At 40.4% G+C, this 22,891-nt stretch overlaps 2 protein-coding genes across 4 annotated transcripts in view; one reads left to right on the top strand and one right to left on the bottom strand.

Annotated features, from left to right (window-relative positions):
• Window positions 1-15,383: 15,383 nt before the first annotated feature.
• LOC103395214 (putative fibroblast growth factor 1) lies at window positions 15,384-18,684 on the bottom strand. Of its 2 annotated transcripts, XM_025065514.1 has the most exons (4): window positions 18,582-18,684; window positions 17,906-18,160; window positions 17,420-17,523; window positions 15,384-17,336 (listed from the first exon to the last, which is right to left on the bottom strand). In XM_025065514.1, the coding sequence occupies exons 2-4, from the start codon at window positions 18,063-18,065 to the stop codon at window positions 17,151-17,153; spliced, it is 450 nt and encodes a 149-aa protein (XP_024921282.1). In that variant the 5' UTR covers window positions 18,066-18,160; window positions 18,582-18,684; the 3' UTR covers window positions 15,384-17,150. The 2 variants fall into 2 exon arrangements, with proteins under 2 accessions (XP_024921282.1, XP_008331067.1); XM_008332845.2 differs by lacking the exon at window positions 18,582-18,684 and having other exon boundaries at window positions 17,906-18,217.
• A 489-nt stretch (window positions 18,685-19,173) lies between these two features.
• Window positions 19,174-22,891, top strand: part of LOC103395213 (rho GTPase-activating protein 26) — a 57,152-nt gene continuing 53,434 nt past the window's right edge. The window contains exons 1-2 of one of the 2 annotated variants that reach the window (XM_025065513.1): window positions 19,174-19,306; window positions 20,874-21,097. In XM_025065513.1, the coding sequence (XP_024921281.1) occupies window positions 20,944-21,097 (154 nt within the window). In that variant the 5' untranslated portion in view covers window positions 19,174-19,306; window positions 20,874-20,943. Of the gene's footprint in view, window positions 19,307-20,362; window positions 21,098-22,891 lie in introns of those variants that run through there. The other variant, XM_008332844.3, reaches the window with a different exon arrangement.

Genomic DNA, 22,891 nt, shown 5'->3' with positions numbered 1-22,891 from the left:
TGAGGATGAATAACAATGAAATATTTTTTTAGAACATTTCTAAATCTGTCCTTAATTTTTTAACTAACACTGTTATAGAGGGTATTTTTTTTAGAGATCTTTTAGAGATAAATGAGATCTCCTTATTTATTTTAGATACAGGGAACCAGACAAAAAGTAATCTTTGAATGATACAAATACATCCTTAAACATTGGACAGTCAAAATCAACACTTATTGAGTCTTGTGCTTTCCTTGATGTGGGGTTGAATGTTGTCATTCAGACCTCTTGGCCAAACAGTCTATCTTATCCGAAGTTTGTAGAAGCTAAATAAGGCTCACGATCTTAAATGTTTCTTTGTACCTGGGTGTGTTGTGCTTGTGCTGTTGGTGTTTAGGTGGTTGTTGTATGAAGGAGGCTGGTGCGGGCAGTGGACACCTTTCACCTTCCTTACTAATTCCCTCAATACAATGGCCTTCTTCTCTGCTCGGTCTGACTACGAGCCCTGCCGGACTCTGCTTTGGCCTCCAGGTCCAAAAACCTGCTGTTTACAATTTCCCTATTCCTGCTTTAAATGTTGCTTCAATCCACCCCAGAGAAAAGGGGTGGGGTGAGGAGAGAGAGCAAGAGGGAGAGAGAGACACAGACAGACAGTGGGATAGAGACCACAAAGGTGCTGTTTTGTCCGGTGGGAACAAGGGGGCTATTACATGAGAGATGGAAGGAGGAAGGAAGAGAGAACCAGTGACCGAGGGTGGTTGGGTGGGTGGGTGGGTGGAAGAGGAAGAGAAGGGCCCACTGGGGATTAGCTGGCCAGCTGCTCCCTCAGGGAGAAGACATGAGGGACACTTTCATTCTGACAGGAAGAGTGACTCCAGAGAGCCGCGAAGAAGAGACAGGAAGAGTAATCAAAGAAGGACAAACATGGTAAAAACAGAAGGTTAACGGCAGGTTGAAAGAAACAAAACAAGGGCAGAAGAAGGGCAGTAAAAGAAAATGATGCAGTTTAATTTTTCTTTTTGTAATCATTAAATCAATCTATCAGAAATCCCTCAAACACACACACACACACATATATATATATATATATATATTCAGTCGAGGCAGTGGTGAAATGGAGATATGACAGGTGGGGTGAGACAAATAGGAAGAGATTTTTAAGGTTTCAGTAACGATGGCACAACTGTGCTTTATTTTGTTTTTTTGAACTTTGTGTTATTTGCTGTTATTTATTGTGATTAATTAGTGGGGGATGAGCAGAACCACAGACTTAAGGCTTTCATCTCCCTGTTGTTGGACGGTGAGACAAAGCAGGCAAATTCGTCATTGGATCTTGATCAGTTCTATGTAGTGCTGCGTGCAAATGCTTCCCACCCCTCGCTGAAGGCTTGACCTTTAACATGACAGAGAAAAGCTTCCCTGTAGACTGTTGGTATTTTGTGAGTGCTCTCACAGTTTACTGCCCTTAAAGGTTGAATGTCTTTAAACAATGAGTCAGGAATGATGTCTGTATTCACACAACTTCCATGGGGCGTCACCCGTTCAGTCATCCAACAGGAAATATTAAAAAGGACCTATCAAAAACTGATCCAGATTTCAATACCATTAGAAAAAGAACCTCACAGGCTAGAGGAAAAGGAGACGTAAAGAGATTTTTTCCCCCTTTCCTTCCTTCTCCTCTGCCTTTCTGTCTTTCTTTCTCCATATGGCAGCCATTTGTCTGGAGGAGGTCTGTCAGACATAAATAATAGGTTATGAAAAAACAGAAGGAGGGAGGAGGGGGGACTCTTGCTTTCTTCCTGAGGGACAGGATCTCCAGAGGCCTGGTGTCCTTCATGGCAAAACAGAGGGGAAGCAAAACAGAGGGAGAGAGAGAATGAGAGACATTGAGGAAATGCACACAGGCTGCGGGAAAAAGCCTGAGTGACATCCAGATTTTTTTTTAAATTGTACGTCAAAAAGCTTTGACATCTGTGACACCCAACAATCAATACTTCAAAATTTAGATGATGATCAAGTGACCGGTTGGACACCGCGTAGTAGATGACAATCAAGGAAGGCAGAAAAACTGAAGTAAAGACCAGGAGGAGGGAGGTTTTTTAAAAAAAAAAAAAATGTAAAGACCAGGAGGAGGGAGGTTTTTTTAAAAAAAAAAAAAGAGACTCGGCGCAAGCAAAAGAACATTAGGACCTTCTCAAGTTAGTGCGCGCTGATTTACATCTGAAAACAATTAGTTCCAAACCACGAAGACAACACCAAGCCTAGTTTTTAAAAACATCCTCTTTTCTCCCCCCCACCTTCCCCAAAAACACAGACAAACCCCTCCTGTCCACTCCTGCTTCCAACTCTGCAGTTTTCTGCCCAGTCTAGACTCCTGTGTGCGCAAGCAAGCAGAGCACTGTGTATGAGTGAGTGTGTGTGTTTGTGTGTGTGCTTAAAGGCATTGTGATTAACATTCGCCCCAATTCGCTGAGGGACACACATTCTAAGCCCTTCCTTCCTGCTCCGAGTGGAATTCTCATTAGCTGATAACTACTTTTCAAGAGACTGCTGCATTCCTCTGCTGGATACCAGGGGTCTTACAGGACTTGCTCGCTCACTCACTCTCTCACTCACTCACTCACTCACTCACTCACTCACTCACTGATCCAAACAAGTGTTGGCTCAGTGACAGACACAGACACTTGTCCCGCTTGTAAATCTGACGTTGATCGTTTTCCAACTTGTTTTCATTTTTAAAAAAAGTCACAGTTCTGTGGACGTTCCATGTGCTGTATCACAGCCTCCATAAACACAACTCCAAAGTTTCCACATATACAGACAGGTAGAGAAACAATAATAAAGTCTGATACCTTCCTGCCATATTCCTTGCCTTCCTGAGCCGGAGGAAGAGCATGCTTCCCTTATTAGATTCTCAGCAGAAATTTATGGTATCTGTTACGAGTGAAACTGAATGCTTTTCAGTGTCTCTCGCTCACTTCCTGGGACGAGGAAGCTGCCAAGATAATCAAGTATGACATGGCTGAATGTGTCTGAACTGAACGTGAGTGAGGACAGAAGCAGAGGGGAACCTGCTGATTTATTTTCTCATCGTTGATCACACTTCCTTTACTTTCTTTTCATTTTGATCTTAGGGGAGTCTTGTTAAGAAATCAACCTAATTCAGAAGAATCTGAAATTTAATGATGCCTTAGAGACCAGATATCCAAACACTAGATTCAATAGGGCGAAATATCCAAGACCTACCTGCTCGTCCAGTGATGCTTAGGCTGCATTTAAATGCCTCAACTGCACGGCAACAAAGGTATTTAGTGCATTACTAATACGGTTTTATTTAATCAATTATTCCGAGTCAATCGGTTCTGAGAGCATTCTTCAAACTTTTCATGTGAGATTCTGTATATTTTCAAAACCTAAACTATAGTTGTGGTTGTCTTTACTGGAATAAATAAGAAAAAACAACAAAATAAGTAAACAATGAATAAATAATAACATGTCATTTGTAGAATTTGCAACTGTAAAAGTTAAATCTAGCCAATATCTTAAAAAAATAAATAAAAATGACACAGCAAAATAACCATTGAAATAAAATAGGTTTAAGAATTAGTCCCAATGCTAAAGATTTAGCATTGCGCAAAGGTTTTATTCAAGGGCCCACATGTTCTTTGTTGAAGGCACAGATAATTTGTGTAAATAACCGACATAGAAATCAAACATGACAAACAAAGGGTTGTAAGAAACCACCTCTATTCAGAGTAGCAGCAGCAGAGTTAGTGTGGTCTTCAGTCAGTTGTGTTTTGCCGGGGTGTAAATGTGCAAAAGGTGATCTGTAACAAATTAGTCAACAAATGACCATCTGCCTCATATCCTTCTTGCTATGCAAATGTAAACTGGCTGCCTCTCTGACACACCATCTGCCTTTTTGCTTCAGTAACCTCTGCGGGGGCCGTTTTGTTTTACAACATTAAATTCTCCAACAAACCCTTGAATTTCTTTTGTGCTCAGGGTGCACGGCACGTTCCATGTTTCATGTCATCACTCGGGAGCATTAATTTATAATGAGGAATGCAGAACGGCCTATTGCACAGACTAAAGCCTGGAAAGTATCTGCATGGGACAGATTTATGGAGACGCAGGGCAACACTTTTTTTTTCAGTAAGAAAAACTAAAATATTACACAAAATACGCATGGCTGTCGTTAACACCTAAGTAGAAATGAATTAACATCATGTTTATATGATAATACAAAACATACTGTATAAACTCTTATTTTACCTTTTGCCCAATAAGTGGGCCACAACACTCACACTGTATTATATTTATATAGGTGGATTTTATGCACTTCACAGAGGTTCATAATAGTTTTTTCTGATCCAGCAACTACTCACTGACATTTAGAAAAAATCTAAAATTTTCAAAAGAAGTCATGTGTTTGAAACTAGGTAAAGAGGTTAGCTTAGCTGAGGCAAGAATGTTGGTGTTAAGTTGTCAAATAGGCAGAAAGTGTTTTTAATTCATTTTTGTTGAAGGTGTATGGCTTTAGCTCTGTGGTATAGCTTTAGCTCTGTTGTATAGCTTTAGCTCTGTGGCATAGCTTTAGCTCTGTTGTATAGCTTTAGCTCTGTGGCATAGCTTTAGCTCTGTATAGCTTTTCTGTTGTATAGCTTTAGCTCTGTGGCATAGCTTTAGCTCTGTTGTATAGCTTTAGCTCTGTGGCATAGCTTTAGCTCTGTTGTATAGCTTTAGCTCTGTGGCATAGCTTTAGCTCTGTGGTATAGCTTCAGCTCTGTTGTATAGCTTTAGTTCTGTGGTATAGCTTTAGCTCTGTGGCATAGCTTTTAGCTCTGTGGTATAGCTTTAGTTCTGTGGTATAGCTTTAGCTCCATTATTTAACTTTGTACAACAGGTAAAGCCGCTGTTTTTCTCCCCTGTTTTTTCAGTCCAATCTGTCAGTCCAACGGATGTTTTTCCGTCACATTTAATGGAATATCAAGAGTGTAACCTTATACTTTGTTTTAGCTTAAAACTGTGCTATTGCACTTCACACATGGACCGGGTGTTCACAGCATCCAGTGGAGAGAATGGAGAGAGCCATTCAGGCAGACCAAAGGTAAACAGTGTTTTACTTGTTGTTTAACTGTGTTTGTCTCACTGTGGTTCAGTGTCCATTTTTGCAACCTTACTCAGTTAGTAAAAAAGATGATTACCAAGGAATGTTAAATCCTTTAATATCTAACTTTGTGTGTCTTTGTACGTCACACTTTACCTCTGTGATTCCCATGGTCTACCTGTGGGACCGATGGAGGCCAGTAGTTGTGTAGCAGGCCTGCGATGCCACCCACTTAGCGCTTTCATTCAGTCATTTGTCTGGCTCCTTCCCCTCTCCAGGAACACTTCCCCTCAGCTTGTAAAATGATCACCGGATGGCTACTTGATTTCCCTTTCTTTCTCTGTCTGCTCCCCTTTCCTCTCATCTCATCTCCTCCTATTTTCACTTTCTCTAGCTCAGCCTGCCCCCTCCATCCTAACGTATAACCTTAATTCTCTGCGTCCTCCCTCCGCTATGCTCCACCTCCATCATTTAGCCTTCCGTCCTTTACTCTTTTCCTCCCTAAAATGGATGCTGTGTCCCCAGGGAGTGGTCAGCAGAGAGCAGAGGAAGGAGGAAGGCACTTACTGTGGAGCCTCTGGTGCCTTGTCACCAACGCTTCCTGCAGAAGTGTGGAGGTATTCAGTGATGCATAACAGACAGGCTGGGATTATTCCATGCTCTCACAGTTAAAACTGATTAACAGTTTGTGGCATGTTTTTTTTTTGTTACTTATCATATTTAATTAAATATAGTAGGTCCAAAAAATTAAAAATAGATCTTATAAATCCCAGTCATCATGGCTAGTTTGGATATATCAACATTCATGTGTCGACTAAATGACATCATTTGTATCAACTACATATTAAAGCAACGATAAGTGGACGAACGGTGACATTATTGAACATACTGTGGACGCCCATATGTTGAGATGTGTTAAAAATTTTCAGGCACATTTGCTCCATAATAGGGAGCTGTGGAAAATTGGATGGAAAATCACATATGGCTCAGGAGCAACTCAAATAATAATAATAATAATAATAATAATAATAAAAAGAAATTATTCCTTTTGTTGGATTAACTTGCTTTTATATACATACCCATAAGACAACAAAACTAGTTTTTACTATTAACCAAAAACAGTGCAGTAATAAAATGACAAAAACTAAAATGGATTAATGAAGAGGGAAAGGAAGCGATAGATTTTTGCCCAAACACTTTAGAATCTCTTTTCCCTAGTTTTTGCACAAAATCTTAGTGATTTTACTCTGCGTTTACTGTTAGTAAAACTACAAACGCTTTCAGTGCTGATTCTCATAATGTCAAAGCAGCAGTTCCTGCACCAATTATGTGCCTGGCCCCACTGTTGTTGCGTGATCAGACTGGCTCAGGGGGCCCCAGTCACACTGGCTGACTCCACTTCTTTTTAGTGGGGTCTTCCGCTGTCACAGTCACAGCCATGGTCCTGAATTCCCACACACACTTACCCAGTGCTTGTGCTCTCTCTCTCACTCTCTCTCTCTCTCTCTCTCTCACACACACACACACACACATACACACACACACACACGCGCGCGCTCGCTCACAGAAATCAGCCATGGTAAAGGGTGAAACACATGGGGATAGCCCGGACCGGAGGCACGCTTCTAGACTTGTGGATGAGGCAGAAAAGCCATTATGGATTGTTATGGTTGGCTGATCGCCCCCTTTTCAGCCGTTGAGCTGAGCACAAAGGCAGCAGACAGGAGCAAAAATAATGGATCTCTTTTCCATACAGCCGCAGCCAGAGCGTATTTGACTTATGTGATCACAAATGTAATGTCGTTAAGAGCGGGCGAAGTGTTTGTTAGTATTTATTTATTAGTACCAAAATGTATGGATGGTGGATGGTGGTTTAAATGTGAAACTGAATGGAGGAATTGTATGAATGTGAAACTGCCAAAGGCATGAACATCGGATGTTACCACGGTAACAAAGCTATATTTAGTATTACACACATACTCCCTCTCTCCCTCTCTCTCTGTCTCTCTCTCAAGCACACACACTCATACACTAATTTCCACAAACTCACACAGACACACATCCTGTTTTGTTGAATGAATTGTAGTGCTGCCCTGTTTGTTCACTCCCAAATGCACGGCTGAATATAGTGAGCGATCATTGACCATAAAGAACGCACCACGGACGTCTGGGTCGTGCACAAGCCCTCCGAACTGTCACTGAAGGTCGTTTCACAAACAGCCGACGCTGCTATGTCTTGTGTAATCCTCGATTGCTTACAGCACTAAAGCGGTGATTCGCGAACCTCTGGTTATGTCACAGAGCTTCAGTGACATTGAGGAGATTTACAGCCATTCATTCATTCATCTAAAAATAGACGTGCAGCTATATATAGACCTCATTGTCATGCCTGGCATGTCTCAGTACATGTGAGACATGGACAATAGGATTATGCGACAGTGAGGATCCTGCTTCATGGTGTCTATGACTTGAATCCCAAACATATCTGCATGTCTTTTTTTTCCAATAAAATACGTTTTCTCACACCTTAGTGCTGAGTTACAGGATTTAATAAAAATCAGAACCAAAATGAGTTCCTATAATATATGACATATGCCTTAATGCCTTTAACTAACAGCTTCATTACATTAGACGTGTGTGGGTGTGGTACAAATATATAATATCTATATAATCTGTGTCTTCTGTCAAGATCATGTGATTCGTCTCCATCATCGTGGTTCGTTTTCTTTCTGTTGCCTTAGGACTTGAGGGTCAGACACCTGCGGGCAGGGGGTTTCTGCCTGGGGATTTTTACTGACTAAATGTTGACATGTTAAATAAGCCAAAGGGTATAAGATTGTTAAGTGCTCTTGCCAAACAGCAACAAGGTCATTGGGTTGATGCCTCTATTGAGTTTGCCTGTTCCCCCCAATGGGCTTCCTCTGTACACTGCAGTTTCCTTCTACAGCTCAGTAACTGTATAATTGGGTAAACATGTAGTTGATCAGTGACAGTGATCACATACAGACGGTCTGTTATCGAATAGGAAAAAAAAATCACCAATGACTGCAGTATGATATAACTGAACTTTCTAAACTACAGAGACAAATGAATATTCTGTTGCCAAGTAACATTATAGGTTCTTTCCTGGGTGATGTTGGAACATCATGTGCGACTGTGTCAGTGGTTAATCCACAGACAGGCATTAGGAGGAAAATATTATTTTGAGCTATATACAGATGCAGTGAGTGGTAAACAGTCCCCGCATGAGCACAATTTCTTACCCAGGAGAGGAGCAGATCCCAGTGTTCTGTCACTCCTCATAATGAGTGATTCTTGGTCATGTATGAGTAATGGAACCCAGTGCACTGTTTATTTCCTCAATGTGACCTCTATTCAGCGCATGCATAGCTGGGATTATTACAGGGACCGCAGTGATTGTTTTCAGAGTTCGCCGTTTTAATGCATTCCATGCTTGGTATGTCTTGTGTACTTCTGTGCAAGTGTGGGTGAGACGGCGAGTGACAGCAACAGCTCCAATACCTCAGATGTGTGAGGGAAGGAGAAAACAATCCATTCATCATTTCGCCGTGACACAGGTTTCATTTTGACACATCTGAGAACCTGTCGTCTGATTTTGTTTTTCTTTCCTCCATCTCCCTTTTTCTCTTCTTTTTTCCCCTTATCTTTTGTTCTGTCTTTCTCTTGGACTCCATTCTGTCACTTATTTTCTTCTCCTTCTGTCTCTCCCCACTTGTCCCTCCACCCTCCCCTCTGTCTCACCCCCCCCCCCAGTCTTCCCATGGGCTCTCAGAAGATAATAAGGTGATGTCATACCTCCGTTTCCTTGGGATATGAGTAACTGTACACTGTGTGCCTTGGGCATGGCTCAAAGAGTGTGTGTGTGAGCAGCGAGTACTTTGACTTTCTGAATGAGGGAGACAAATGGAAAGAAGAAGAGGAGGAGGTGGGGGAGGAGGAGAGAGTCAGCGGAGGAATGACTGCGAAAGCTGTGAGGACAAAATGTTTTTAAAGCCTCATTTGCCGTGTAACACACACTGGAGCTGACACAAATTAAGTGTCAAGTTGAGCTGCCTACTCAGTTTGGCAGATGACCACAGTCCACATTTACTGAGATCATACTGGAAACACAGGATTTTTTTTTCTTCACCTAACCCTATGACAAGTGCAATCGATAACATTAACGTGCGCAGACAGTTGTCACCTGTAGTTTCAGATGAAGGGGAAAAACATCAACTTCTTCCTCTTTTTCAACTGTGTATCACATGTTTTCAGCACAGCAGTGCTAAAGGTTTTAGCTTTATTAAGAAGCTACATCCCACCACTTTGCATAGACAAAAATGCTTTCTTGAAATTTTACAAAGTCAGTGTTGTTTGCCTTTTAATGACTGCCCTGTGGTGGCGCAACAGCCGATGATGTCATCCAGATATGTCAATACTGACTGGCCACAAATCAATGCAGGAGGATGGGTTCTAGTAAAGCATGGGTCCTAAACCTGTGTTCCGTGGACCAAACCTGGTCCCTGGTTCATTTGGCACTGGTCCGCAGTGAAAGAATTAAATATTTGTTTTATTTTCTTCATTTAAAGATAATCCAGTAACTTTTTAAAAATAGTTCATCTTTCAACTTCCAATACTAAGAGAAAAGAAAACAAAAATATGTGTAATTTTGAAAATGTACTGATCATCTACTGATGCTAAACAATCCTTCAAGTGTTGTGAAAGCAGTAGCTGAGCAGCAGCGAATGACTTTCCACTGGTTAAAACCTTTAAAACACTTCCTTTACAGACCATTGGTTCCATCACTAAACCCAGGAGTGGGTGGAAGGTTCAGGTTCACCACAGCGCCCCCTCAGTCTTAGTCAATTACTCTATTGTTAAACTGACCACTGCAGCCTTAAAGTAACCAGAATGAAAAGTACTTGGATTTTGATGGTAGTAAAGCTACACAGACAACATATCTGTGAGTGGAGGAAAGAAAACAGAGGGAGTCTAAAAGTTTTAATGTTTTACCCCAAGGCTTTTGGTGAGACAAAGATTTCACTCTGTCTGTCAGATGATCCTGTGCCAGAATCTGGAGCAGGTTTGCTGAATGGCTGCAGGATGCTCTTAAACATCTCTTATGCTTAAAGTATTCCCCTTACAAATCAAACATAAAACCAAGGTGGTGCTGCAATCCATCCGGGCCCGGAAGCAGCACTTTAGAGCCTGTTCATGTGGAAGATTGCATTCAGCTTTGACCATGCACTTAACAGGATATGGATTCTTTTTTTTTAAGTCCGTGCCAGTCTTTATAACCAAGACAGCCTTTCATTAAGAGATAGTATTTTGTTTTTGCCATTTTTATTTGATTAATTATGTTCATTCCAATTTTTGTCTTTTTTTTAAAAACTTTTATAGGTTCCTTTTCTAGCCCCTTTTCTTCCTCGCTGATCCCCGTCCTCACCCTTACGTCACCTCCTCCTCTGCTCAGGTCAAACAACAATGGGCCACTTCAAAAGTTGCAGTCATGTTTGAAGACTATTTTAGCAACGTCTTTGGTCTGAGTGCTAACACACAGAAAAGGATGTGGGCTAAAAACAGAAACAAGAGGATGTAGAGACAAAACATAAATGGATGAGTGAATGAGAGAAGAAAAGACAGGAGAGAGGAAGTTTCAATATCCTGCGATGACATGGTCACAACCACAGCTAGACAGACACAGATATTCCAGGTGCATGGAATGTGAAGTATTTACCATAAATAGTCCTGAACTGTTGGTTAAGTCTCCATCCTGCTCCAAATATTTTTTTTTCTTTTCATGTTCTGAAGGACAGGAAGGGGAAAGAGGAAGAGATAAGAGGTTAAATTCTGACATTTTCTTTTCCCAGAGAAAGACCTGGCGGCACAAAGTGGGTGTAATGGCTCTGCCTACGCAATCAGTGCCAGAAAAAGAATTATTCCATGGCGACATCCAGGGAAACGGAGAGAGGATATTGTCATGCCTTTTGCATCATGTCCTTGACACCTATACAGTCATAGTTTCTGTTTTGTACTTCCGGAGTGGCCTCTTTTGAGAGCCAAATAACACACATTCATGCACACACACACAAACACACAAGTCTTTCTTGTCTCTACTTTAAAGGGAAGTTTTTCATAGAAATGGCTCGCTAAGTGTGTGTTCATCGACATAGATTTGTAATTAGGTCACTGGACTCCTAATGGTCCAAATCAAGTCCAGAAACGTTTTGCATCACACTGTATGAACAGAAAACATATTAATATTAGGCGTTAATCATATGTCTATATGTCTATCATATGTTTATGTCATATATGAGTCCCCAGTCCTTAAACAAAACAAATTCAACAAAATAGCAACAATTAAAATCAAATTAGCATGTTTTCATGTATTATACTTCTCAACAAAGTTACATGCATCTTTCTTTTAAAAAAAGGAAGATATTATTGCCATTGACTTTTAAAAAACAAGGCAATCGAATATAGCAGATGTCGCCCCCTCATGGGGAGGCAATGTAAATCTGCCTAATCTTTCAATTTTTTAGTTACTATACATTTTTAAATTGCATCAATTATACTAAACTATCTGTTTGCATGCGTATTCATTTGGTAGCCCACGTGGACTACTTAAGGTGCCCAAGTAGTATAAAACTAGTCAACAACAGGGTCAAACATTGTACTGTTCCTGTGCTCTTTGAATCAGTTAGACTTCACTGATATTCAAATGGGTGATTTACGATGGTAAGAAGAGTGTCTGCTGTTGTATGTCCCAGAACTTGACGGTGAAACATTAGTTTTCTTTTTAATTATTATTACGTTGTTCAGGAAGTCTGTGTCCGACAAGCAGCTCTTCGTATTACCAAATACCCTTGAAGTAGCTCTCAGTTTCCGAAAGGTTGGTGACCCCTGCTCTAAAGGTTGTGTTCCAATTCCAGAGCTGTTTGTCAACCGATAGCGAGTCTTTTTAACAATGAACCTCATAAAGTCGGGCGCCTTGGATTCTATTTTCACTTTGAAAGGACAGTGGTGACTGTTTCTACAACAATCGAACAGAAGGTTATTTCCTCTGCTCCTGACGTTCTTAGGAAGTGGACAACGTCACCGAGAGTTAGAAAGACGCACTAACGGCTGTTTTCCGTGAAGGAGCAGCTGGTGACATTTGTGGAGACAAAAGGTCACTGACACCAATTTTGGTCACATACTGCAGGCGCCAATCAACTTCTCCAGAATTCATGTCTCATCTCAGCTTTTAGTCTGAGCAAATGGCTTATGTTAAAATGGAAGGGAATTCATTCCCAGACCAAATTTTCACCCTGAAAGGCCTATTATTGTCGTCCACTTCCATTGAAGATATTTTTAATCATTGACAGCGTCATCGTTGCAGTTGGTCTGTGTGTGTGAGTAGTTGAGTGTGTGAGACATCACAGCTGAGGAGACAGCCCCGTTTCCGGTTGGAACATGCTGTGCGTGTGTGTGTGTGTGTCTGTTCCGAAACAATGGATGACAGTTGTCCCATATTTTTGCGGAAGCACAAGCTGTGATTTATGAAGTCACAAAGGGATACAGTGTGTGCGTGTGATATCTCCCTATGAGAGAGAGAGAGAGAGAGAGAGAGTATACAGAGAGCAGACTTGAGTCCAGGTATTAAGTGCAGGTGTTTCAGGGAGAAGTGCCTGATGCTTCTATGTCTTTGTGTTTCTGTTTTGTATCCGAACACAAATCAAATCATTTCAATGGCTTTAGTACGGCCAAAAACTTTCTTCTAATATTTCATTTGTCTGTTCATCCATTAGAACATTTCCTCTGAGCACAAGATCATTTGTGAAAACTCTTGGGCCATCAGACCTTTGCTTCTGTGTTTACCTTTATCTTTTTGGCTACACTATTTTTCAGAGCTATTGGCTAACTCTGTGTTTGCTGTAATGTCCTAAATTATTTCTTGGATAAAGGATCTTCACATTTACATAACTTTTAGCTGTTGTGAGTGCTAACAGAGTGAAGTCAAGCTATGCTAAGTTTTGCCTATATTCACCATAGGTTAACAAAACTTTTATTTAACTTTTTAAATATTAAGACCCAACTTTAAATATTGTTTAATGTCATCTTTTCTTTTATTACTTTTTAATAGTTTTCATATTTTCTGGGGTATAATTTACCAGAACAGTTGCATCACACTAGGTTTTCTTTTAGCAGCTAATATGCTAACCACATAACCTATACATATGACCTAATTTCAGTGTTAAACCAAATGTGTCATTTCAAAATGCTGTTTTTGTTAAACGAACATTTGTCTTAATTTAAGGGGGGGCTTGGTGGTTTGGTGGTTAAAGAAGTGAACTCGGGTCCGGAAGATTCCAGGTTCGAGTCCACCAGCTGCTAAGTTACCACTGAGGTGCTCAGAGCATGGCACCGTCTAAAATGTAGAGGTCACATTTGGTTGTGTGCTGTGTCACAGTGACAAGTAGTTCACTTTCACTCTCACTAACTACGTTCCTGCTCGCCTTACTTTCCCTGTAAACATGCAGAAGGACAGGAAGTAGCAGCTGCTATAGAAAGCACAAATCAGAGCAGGCACCAATGACACCACAAGGTAACGCTGCTAAATGGGACACAGAGTGTGATTTTACCAACTAAATACATAGGGAAGGGTCAGTTAAAGTAGGCCGGGATCTGCTGCTGTCAGCTGACATGACCTCCTGGTGTTTTTGAGACTTTGTGACCCTGAAAGGCTCAGTTTCCCCCCAATAATTTTTCACGTTTTCCCCGAAATGTAATATTTACAACTGCAGTCTCCATCATTATTCTCTAAACTCTGAAACAATTGGATCTGTATTCACTTTGCCTTTGTGTTTTGTGGTTGAATCCCAATAGGGTCTATCGGTTGATGAATACCATTTGCCAAAGCTGCATGTTTGGAGCCCCATCAGAATGTGTCCATGCAGCACAAATCGCGCATTGGGAAAGCAGTTGCTGCAGGGACGACCACAAGCATCCGGACAAATCTCTGGATGCCAGATCGCTCCTTGGTGCTTTTGCTGTCACACTGGTTTCCCTCACCCTCGCTGTCTTCCTCTCAGACCAGTGTCAGCAGTTCCTGTTGGATCAGCTGACGGATATGCATCCCTGTTTCCATTGTGAGTGTGTGTGTGAGCATGTGCTTGTTGGGAACGATTAATGGTATATCATGCATACTGTACTGACAAAGCATCTCTGTTTTCAAAATGAGGCCACAGAACAGGAAGAGGGAGGCAGAGGAGCACCGAGGGGTGGAGGAGAGCAGCCTGGGGAATTCAGTGACATTTTTATGAAATTAGTTTATCTGTATTACAAATTATTTTTTGTAAACAATTCCTCTTTGTCTTCTTGGGGTTTCCAAAATTGTGAAAACCTAAAATTGTCCAGTTCTAAAAGGACAATAATGTATATCAGCACAGAGAAAGAAAAAGAAATTTAATTACTGCAAGATTAGGAGGTTAAAAGTGTAGGACAAAAAAAAGCGTAGAAAATGAAAAGCGGAAAGCAAAAAGTTTCAGACAAAGGTTAAAGGAGGTTGGAAACTAAGAGACAGACAGGAAGGGAGAGTAAAGAAAGACAGAATTGAGGAAAGGAAGACGAGTAACAGATGAGAGAATGTGTCCTAGTTCCAGGGTGTGTATGCACTGATCTGTGTTTGTGTGTGTGTGTGTGCAGTAGAGTGGGTTGTGTTGCATGTATCTGGGATCTTGGCTGCTGTCAGGCTCAGGGACTCCCAGAGGAAGCTAGTCCTTGTTCAGTTTACAGTGAATGATTCCCTTCCTGCCCTGCACAGCCCTGTAGGCCAATAGCCAAACAGACTGTGTTGTGTAAGTTCATTTATGGCCCGGTGGTCAGAGGGAGGGAGAATATCCCAAAAAAGAGAGGTTGCAGGTTGAGTTTTCAGATTGTTGTTTTTGATAGCTTTTCTTTTTTATTTCAACCAGAAGATATGATTATTTTGATATGATTTTGATAAGATATGATTATTTGTCATTGTGACACAGCACAGCACAGCAAACCATGCACAACGAAATTTATCCTCTGCATTTAACCCATCACCAACCCATCACCATCACCAATTTAACCCAACCCTGCACAACGAAATTTATCCTCTGCATTTCACCCATCACCAAGTGAACAGTGGGAAGCAGTGCTTGAGGACGCATCTCAGTGGCAACCTGGCAGTTGGTGGATTCGAACCTGGGGCCTTCCGGACCGAAGTCCGCTTCCTTTACCACTAGGCCACCACCGCCTCCATTGTTTATGTCTTGATTATGTCTTGTATGATTTTGTTGAATTTTTTTTTGTTTAGTTTTTTTTGTTGCATGTTTATGTTTATTCTTTAGGAAGGAAAAGGCACAGAATTATTTAACTCAAAATGACCATTTGAGGTGCTTGAACTGGACAGAGAAATAAGTCGTGTGTTGCAAAAACCTTTTGATAGATAGATGGATAGATGGATGGATAGATAGATAGATAGATAGATGGATGGATGGATGGATGGATACATAGATATCCCATATTTAATTTCTAGGTTTTCCTCTAAATTGGATCATTAGTTTCATCCCTCACTGTGTTTTATTGGAGCCGCAAGACGAGCAAGTAAAAGGATAATATCATCTGATAGATGCAGATCATTCTGCAGCCTGCACCGAAATTTTCACTTACAATATGAATCTAAGGATATATTATAACCCTGTTTACAGACACGTAGGTAGGGGAAAACAATTGTGTCGTATTTTTCTCGGTGGGAAAATACACAAATATCGCTCTGTTAGATAACCGTCCTCTAATTTCAAGTGCTCAGCAAAAGTAATTGCTCTTCAATGAACTCTGACAACTTTGTTTAAATACCACAATAATGGATCTTGTCAAAGCCATGAATCAGCTCCACTCCTCCCAAACATCTCAAACCACGTTCCAGTGCTTCTTCCAAGTGCTTTTTTTTCCTGGCATTGCAGTCTCTGAAACAACGTTTCAGGCGATGTTCTGTTTCAGCCATTAGACATTAGGTCTGGATCAAATAAAGAATGTCCCTGCTTCCAAAAATATGGTAAAAATGCTCGATCGGGGGTGAACAGAGGTCAATGTGTTGCTATTATCTCTCACAGCTGCGTGTACATGTACATGCGAGTACAGAGCAGGAATCAGTTACAGTAACGATAATCGTTCACAACTGGATCAGTAGGAAACACCTGTAAACCCTGTGTGTCATTTGTATTGTCATTTATTTCTTTTCTCTGGACTCCACAAAGCTCCTGATTTTAATGTGTGAGGATCTGAGTAGCTTAAACCTTGCTAAGCTAAAAATGCAACATTTGAGGGTGTCTGGTTTTTCAGCACTATTTCTGTCTCCATAAATTATTTAGAAATACACACCACACAATAAATAGTCTAGATTTGTAAATTGAGTGGAATCCAGTGTTGAGATGAACTCGTTTTGATATTAACTGGGTTTTTTTTCATAGTAGGTCGGTAAGATAACCACAGGTTTTATTGATTACAATCATGACGCTTAACATTCACTTCAAATAACGTGAGGTAGCTAACACTGTGACTTTAAACTGTCTTCTTTGCACCTGTGAAAAATGTTATTCTCTGACAAGGCCTACATATACAACATTAGCCTCAGCAGTCTTACAGTTGCTGATATTTGTATTCATATTTAGCTACAGTTTTAGTTTTATTAGAACATGTATACACAAATATTCATTCTAATGGAGGTATTGATTCTACTGTTGTTTATTTTGCTTAGTTGTTTTGGCAGAAGAACATTTTTAACAGTATTTTTTAACGTTAAAACACTGAGCTTTTTTGTCCTAATTTCCAGCCTGACTTCTCTAATCGGATTGGTGCTGCCACCTTGTGGACAAATTTAATACACGCATTCTCCTCCACACTCCAACTGATGATGTTGGACTATGGCTTCTCTGAATGGCGTCATTATTGATCCATGTGAAGTTATACTCTGAGACGGTTCACAGTTCACACTTTACCCCTGTGGCATTAATGAACCCATATGGGTACACACTGACGGGCTGGGTCTGCTTCAGATGTTGCCTACAGGCCTGGGCAGGAAGAAGATCGCCTTTTGTCCTTTGTGGGTGTCTGGTCCAGCTTTGGGTTGACCGTTCCTCTTCAGTGCCACATACCAGTTGTACTTTTGAGAGCGATATGTGTTGTAGTGGTTTTCTTCATACTTCTCCAGGAAGAAGCACTCGTCGTTCGGCGATTGCTGATGCAGGAAAATAAACAGAATTGAGTGAACTGTAGGTTTTTTGGAAGGTTAATGACTCAAACAAACGATTGGAGACTCACTGATGCGTACAGATGTCCACTTTTGTTCATGGCAAGGAACCATTTTGTCATTTCACCCATGATGACCACCACTCCAACACTCACTGCCTTTAGTCTGAGGACGTCTGCGAAACAAAAACATTAGCTTTATATGGTTGTTATGTTCCCTGCAGTCCAGGTCGTTTTATTCAAAGAAGTTCAGAAATAGACAACTGGACGGTCCTGGTCTAAGTCCAGTTGTCTAGTTACGATAGCTTTACAATGATAACTTGGGAACACGTTGACAACTCTGTATTAGGGCTTTCAAAACCAAACTGTTAAGTTAAGTAGTAAAAATTAATCAAATGTAGTTTTTGTTCAATTTATGTCAATTAATAATGATTATTTGAAAAACATTTTAAAAATTATTTTTAAGACTAGCCTAAGACTAACTCGAGTTTGTTTGTTGTTTAATTTTCTGACTTTTGTCAATTATTTCTTAAAATAAATACAAGACATCTTCCTCACCGTAAGGATCATTTTCCTGCCTCCCACCACACACACTGCCATCTGGCGTAATCCTCAAGTGATAGCCTCCGTTCTGGCTGTAGAGCCTGGTCAGTGTGTGCTGTTGCTGCTGCCTGGACACATCCAGAGACGGCAGCCCTCTGAAACCTCTCTCAGACATTGTTCAGACAGTTTGAAGCCTGAGCCTGAAGTGGAGTCTTTAATCTGTGCCTGCAGCAACAGGCTTCTTCTGTTTTCACCCTGTAACTCTTTTACCTGCAGTATGATGTAGAGATAAGATGACAGCAGATGTCAGGAAGAAAACGGTTTGTACTGGCAACATTTTAAAGCAAACTCTCTTTTTTTTATAGAGAGAGAGGAGACTTCCATCTATGGCATCAGACTTGGGAATATGCCAGAATGGGCTGAAACATGACCAAACATGTTTCCTGACTGAACGCCACACAGATTCTTCAATTGAAATCATTTTCAGACGACAAAATGTAACTCTCACCTTACATTAGTAACAGTTTAAACAACATCTTGACATCACAAATCAAATATTATTGTTTTCCATAATATTTTTATTCTATATATTATTATTATCTAAATATTTTTTATTTTTTATTGTTTCTTTCTGTCACAAAAGAGAGCAGAAAGGTGAAGAAGATAGCAGGAGGAAGGTGAGGCCACTCACAGTCAGTTGTCCTGAGACTGGGATTTGGAGATGAATGTTGTATAACAGGACATAAGACATTAGTCACTGCAGGCCAGAGCACGGGGACCTTCGGACAGAGTGGCTGTGAGAATGATGTCAAAAACCTAAACCGGCGATTGAGACATACGCGTGGGAGGAGAGACCGTGAACCTGTGTGTACATTTGGGAGACGCAAAGGTGAGAAGTTGTTTGTGCTCAAGTTTAGAAAAAAAGTCAAACTATTTTTGTTGACACTTGAGGACCTTATACAAAAGTTTGATTTGGATTTTAGTCTTTAACTCACATGTGCTATTAGGATTTATTTTGTCTGATTCATTAACAACAACAAAAGAAAATTTTAAATTAGCTAACTAATACCTCCCTTCAATCACATGTCCCTTCAGGCCTATTGTATGTGTCTTTAATTCAGGAATAAGACACCAGTTACTTACCTTTAGAAACCAATTGCACGTCGATCCTGATCCTTCCTTGTTCTCTATTTCTCTCCTTCGTCTTTGAGTAAAACCCAGGGCATTCTATGTGTCTCTTCTCCCAACAAACCTTCAGACAACATCAAAGCATCTATTTTAACAGGGCAATGTCAAAACCATCACAGAAACAGAGGCAGAAGTGTCCAGTCCATGGGACTCAGCCAGAGGCTGGAAATGAGCCGGCTGCCTGTTCGACTGAGCTCTAATACATACACTGCTGTCCTGGATACAATGGTGAGCATAACATATTGTAAATGTTTATATTTTGTCTCTGGATACCAGAAAGAACATCCTCTACATCACCTCCCCTTCAGTCCTTTTAGAACTGGAATGGAAGTTCAAAGAAGATATAAGTGGCCCTGTCTCTAGTCAAGGGTTCTGAAAAAAAAAAAAAAACATAAAAAGCTTTTTTTAAATAAAACAAATAATGTAATTTACTATGTATCTTAGTTTATAAAATGCAAACCTGTTTGTCCAAAAAAAAAATTTTTACCAGGTGTAGCTTAATATTTGAGATGTGAGAAAAATTATTTGATTTTGCATATGTGTGTCTTGGAGCCGCATGACAGGTAACAGCATTAGCATAGGCCAGGTCAGTTTTGACAGCTCATCCTGTTTCTTAATAAATTACTAACAATAGCTATAACAACAACAATAACAATAATATGGTAGCATTGAAAAGCTACAATCCTAATAGAATTGCGTTTAATATAAAATAATTAAAAAATAAAGTAAAGTAAAGTAAAATACAAAAGAAATGTTGCTCAAGTGGCGTGGAAACAAAACGTAAATAACTTGTGTTGTGTCCACAGAGGGCGCCAGAGAAGTATTTTGTTTAAAGTTTCACATTGCAGAAATTCCCCGCTCTGACTGACATGACATCAGCTTGTCTTCCCACCAACCAGGTTTCAGAACCGCTGTCTGTAAAGATCGTCTTGCTGGTAAAGATACAAAACTCTAGCCAAGGCAGCCGTGCACATCGTATTATGTTGTGCATACTGTTAGTTAATTACCATGTACAACAATGTATGTGTTATTTAAAAAACCCGTTGGGTTTAATTGTTTATCTTAACTTGCCTTATTTTACTCTATCTATCATATTTTCCTACACTTAACTGTAAATGCCGAGTTGATATTCAAGTACAATGTTGTTCGGCCAACAGTTTCAAGCCAAGGGTGAGACATCATGCTTATTTTACGCATCTCTGTTTGAGAGTAGCTCCTACTACATCCGGCTCGCGCGGTCAGCCTTCAATTCTGGCCATTTGATTGGCTCATGTAGACGTCAATCTGAGGCTTAGTCGTGCTGGGGTAGGGTGATCGCTGTTCTGCAGAGCTGAGGAGAGCGGGGTAGTGAGGAGAGTAGTATATTTAAAAAACCGCCCAGGGAGGACACGGCGTTTACAAGGCTGCAGTTTTGTTTTTATCTGCAGACTCTCTCCTACTCTAACTCTCACCATCCCTCGCTCATCCCTCCTTCCTCCCGACTTTTGGTTGTTGACTCTGTTCGGGTCCGTATGACATGGTGAAGAGGAATGCAGCAGCACCGGTCTCTTTGAGCAAGTGGACATTTCTTCTTTGAGCTCCTCCAAACATGCATTGACTTTTTATTTGATATTTTTTGGATGTCGTGTTAGACTGGTGTGCTCTGGATTGTTTACCTTTATAAGATGAAGTTTTTTTGGAATTTGTTTTGCTGCTGCACACATCCCAGCTCTGGTGTTTACATGCTGTAACTGGGATTTCCATCACAACCAGCAGCAACAGTAACAACAATATTGTTATTGTCTGTCTTCAATAGCCCAGTTTTACCGGTTCGTCCACTGCTGTATCAAGACAGGTGTGAGTGATAACAGTGGTTCTTGAAGAAGATGGGACTTCCTGCCCTGGAGTTCAGTGACTGCTACCTGGACAGTCCACTATTTAGAGAGAGACTCAAGTTTCATGAACTGGAGCTGGACAGAACCAACAAGTTCATAAAGGATCTGATTAAGGATGGAAAAGCACTCGTCCAAGCATTAAAATGTAAGTGACTACATTTTTTCTTCAGCCTCAGATATCTTGCTAAAGTGGTTGAAAGTTCTGCTTGTAACTGTTTGTATGCCTATAACTAGACATGCTGAGCTGTCTGTGTTCCTGGAATCTGACCCAGACGTAGTTGAAGCAGCATTTGCTAGCCACATCTAAAATGTAAAGCCACTAATGCAATGTTTCTACACATTATACAGTTTATACCTGAGCCAAAGTAATACATGTACTGCAACTACACTACTACTACAGTAGCTGTAAAACTAACTTGCTAACAGCTACCATGTCCTATATCTCAATGCTAATAATAATCCTAATTATGCTTATCTATCTATCTATCTATCTATCTATCTATCTATCTATCTATCATGTTGTGTTAAAGGCTCAGTTTATAAAATGCTCATTACTTCTTTGTTTATGAAAGCTTATCTGTAACAAAGCTGACAGCTTTTCCATCTCCACCACTGAACACACACTGACACTGTTGATTGTGTTGTGTTTTGATAGCTGTTGTATTATTTACACTGCTCATACCCAGATGGGTTAGCCCTGGAAAGTTCAGTGGAGAGCCACTTGCCAGTTTACCTGAACTTTCCACCCTCGTGTTTTTGTCTGTCCCATAAAACCATAACCACACTCCACCGCTCTGTCAGCTGATGGAAACCTGTAAAGATGGGTCCACATTTGTGGACTTGATCTGGAAATGATTCAACAGTAAACATTTTACTGAGTTCAGGAGGAGAGAAAAGAAAAAGTTTAGCACCTGGTTAATGTTGGCATCTGCTAAAGCCCGAGTTTAATCATTTGCAACAGGTTGTGACCCCCTCTAAACAGCTGCTCCTCTTAGAAATGACTTTTTCAGAACTGAAAAATATACCCAGAATACCCCTAAAGTTTTGTTACTAATTACGCGTAGGATTTAAACTGTTTGTATGTTACTAAAATAAGACCTAAGTAATTTACTTATTGACAGATACATATACGTATAGTGTATAGTGTGCATATGTGAGATGTCATTCAAGGGCAGCTTAAACTAGTCCGTACAAATGTATGGTTCTTTGCTTCACCTCTATCATGACACGACTCAATCAGTCAGACAAGCTCTAATTACAGGTTGCTGCTGTGAGGGGGAAACGATACACAGTGTTTCAGACAGTTTACACGGCAGTGACACGTGACGTTGCTGTGTTTTCCGCTGAAAGCGTGGAAATTTGTTTCAAGCCAAACACAGTGTGTGGTATTTTGGATATTTATTCATGGCATTATTAGGTTTTAATGCAACGTTTGGTTCTCTAGTTTGGATGTTCTTCCTGTGTGTGTGGCTTTGCCTCAGGTATTCTGGTTTTCGTGGTCGAAAAACATGCTCATCAGGGGTTGAGTTGATCGAATGGTTGTGTGTCTTAATAACTCTCGATAGACTAGTGAACTGTCCGTGGTGCACCCCACCCTGACCTGTTGACAGCTGGGATTGGCTCTAGCGCCCCCTGCCTTGCAAAAAAACATTGTGATGTTTTCCATTAAAAAATGAATATATTTCAAATTTAAAAAATGAACTCCCTCTAATATTGTTAGTAAATTGCTTAAAATGAATAAAAAATAAAGCAGAAAGCAGAAAAAGTAAATTGCAGACCAAAAAAATTTTGTTCTGCAACTATGACGTTTATCATAAGTCAAACAGATTTGTTGTTGCTAATTAAATGAGTCTTCTGTCATGATCATTTATCAACACCCCTTGAATCAAACTAAACTAAAACAGTGAATCTGTAGCAGCATATTGAGTCCAAACACCCA

This window comes from Cynoglossus semilaevis, chromosome 19, assembly GCF_000523025.1.
Source record: "Cynoglossus semilaevis isolate Cse_v1.0 chromosome 19, Cse_v1.0, whole genome shotgun sequence".
NCBI lineage: Eukaryota > Metazoa > Chordata > Actinopteri > Pleuronectiformes > Cynoglossidae > Cynoglossus > Cynoglossus semilaevis.
The sequence above is the reverse complement of the archived record's forward strand: the minus strand, read 5'-3'. Positions and strand labels throughout refer to the sequence as shown.

Bases quoted from the DNA above. Each gene is read 5' to 3' on its own strand.
- LOC103395214 (XM_025065514.1), bottom strand. From the start codon at position 18,065: ATGTCTGAGAGAGGTTTCAGAGGGCTGCCGTCTCTGGATGTGTCCAGG. The intron at 17,524-17,905 runs GTGAGGAAGATG...TTTGTTTCGCAG, and splicing joins GCAGGAAAATGATCCTTACG to ACGTCCTCAGACTAAAGGCA. The intron at 17,337-17,419 runs GTGAGTCTCCAA...TTCCTGCATCAG, and splicing joins GTGGACATCTGTACGCATCA to CAATCGCCGAACGACGAGTG.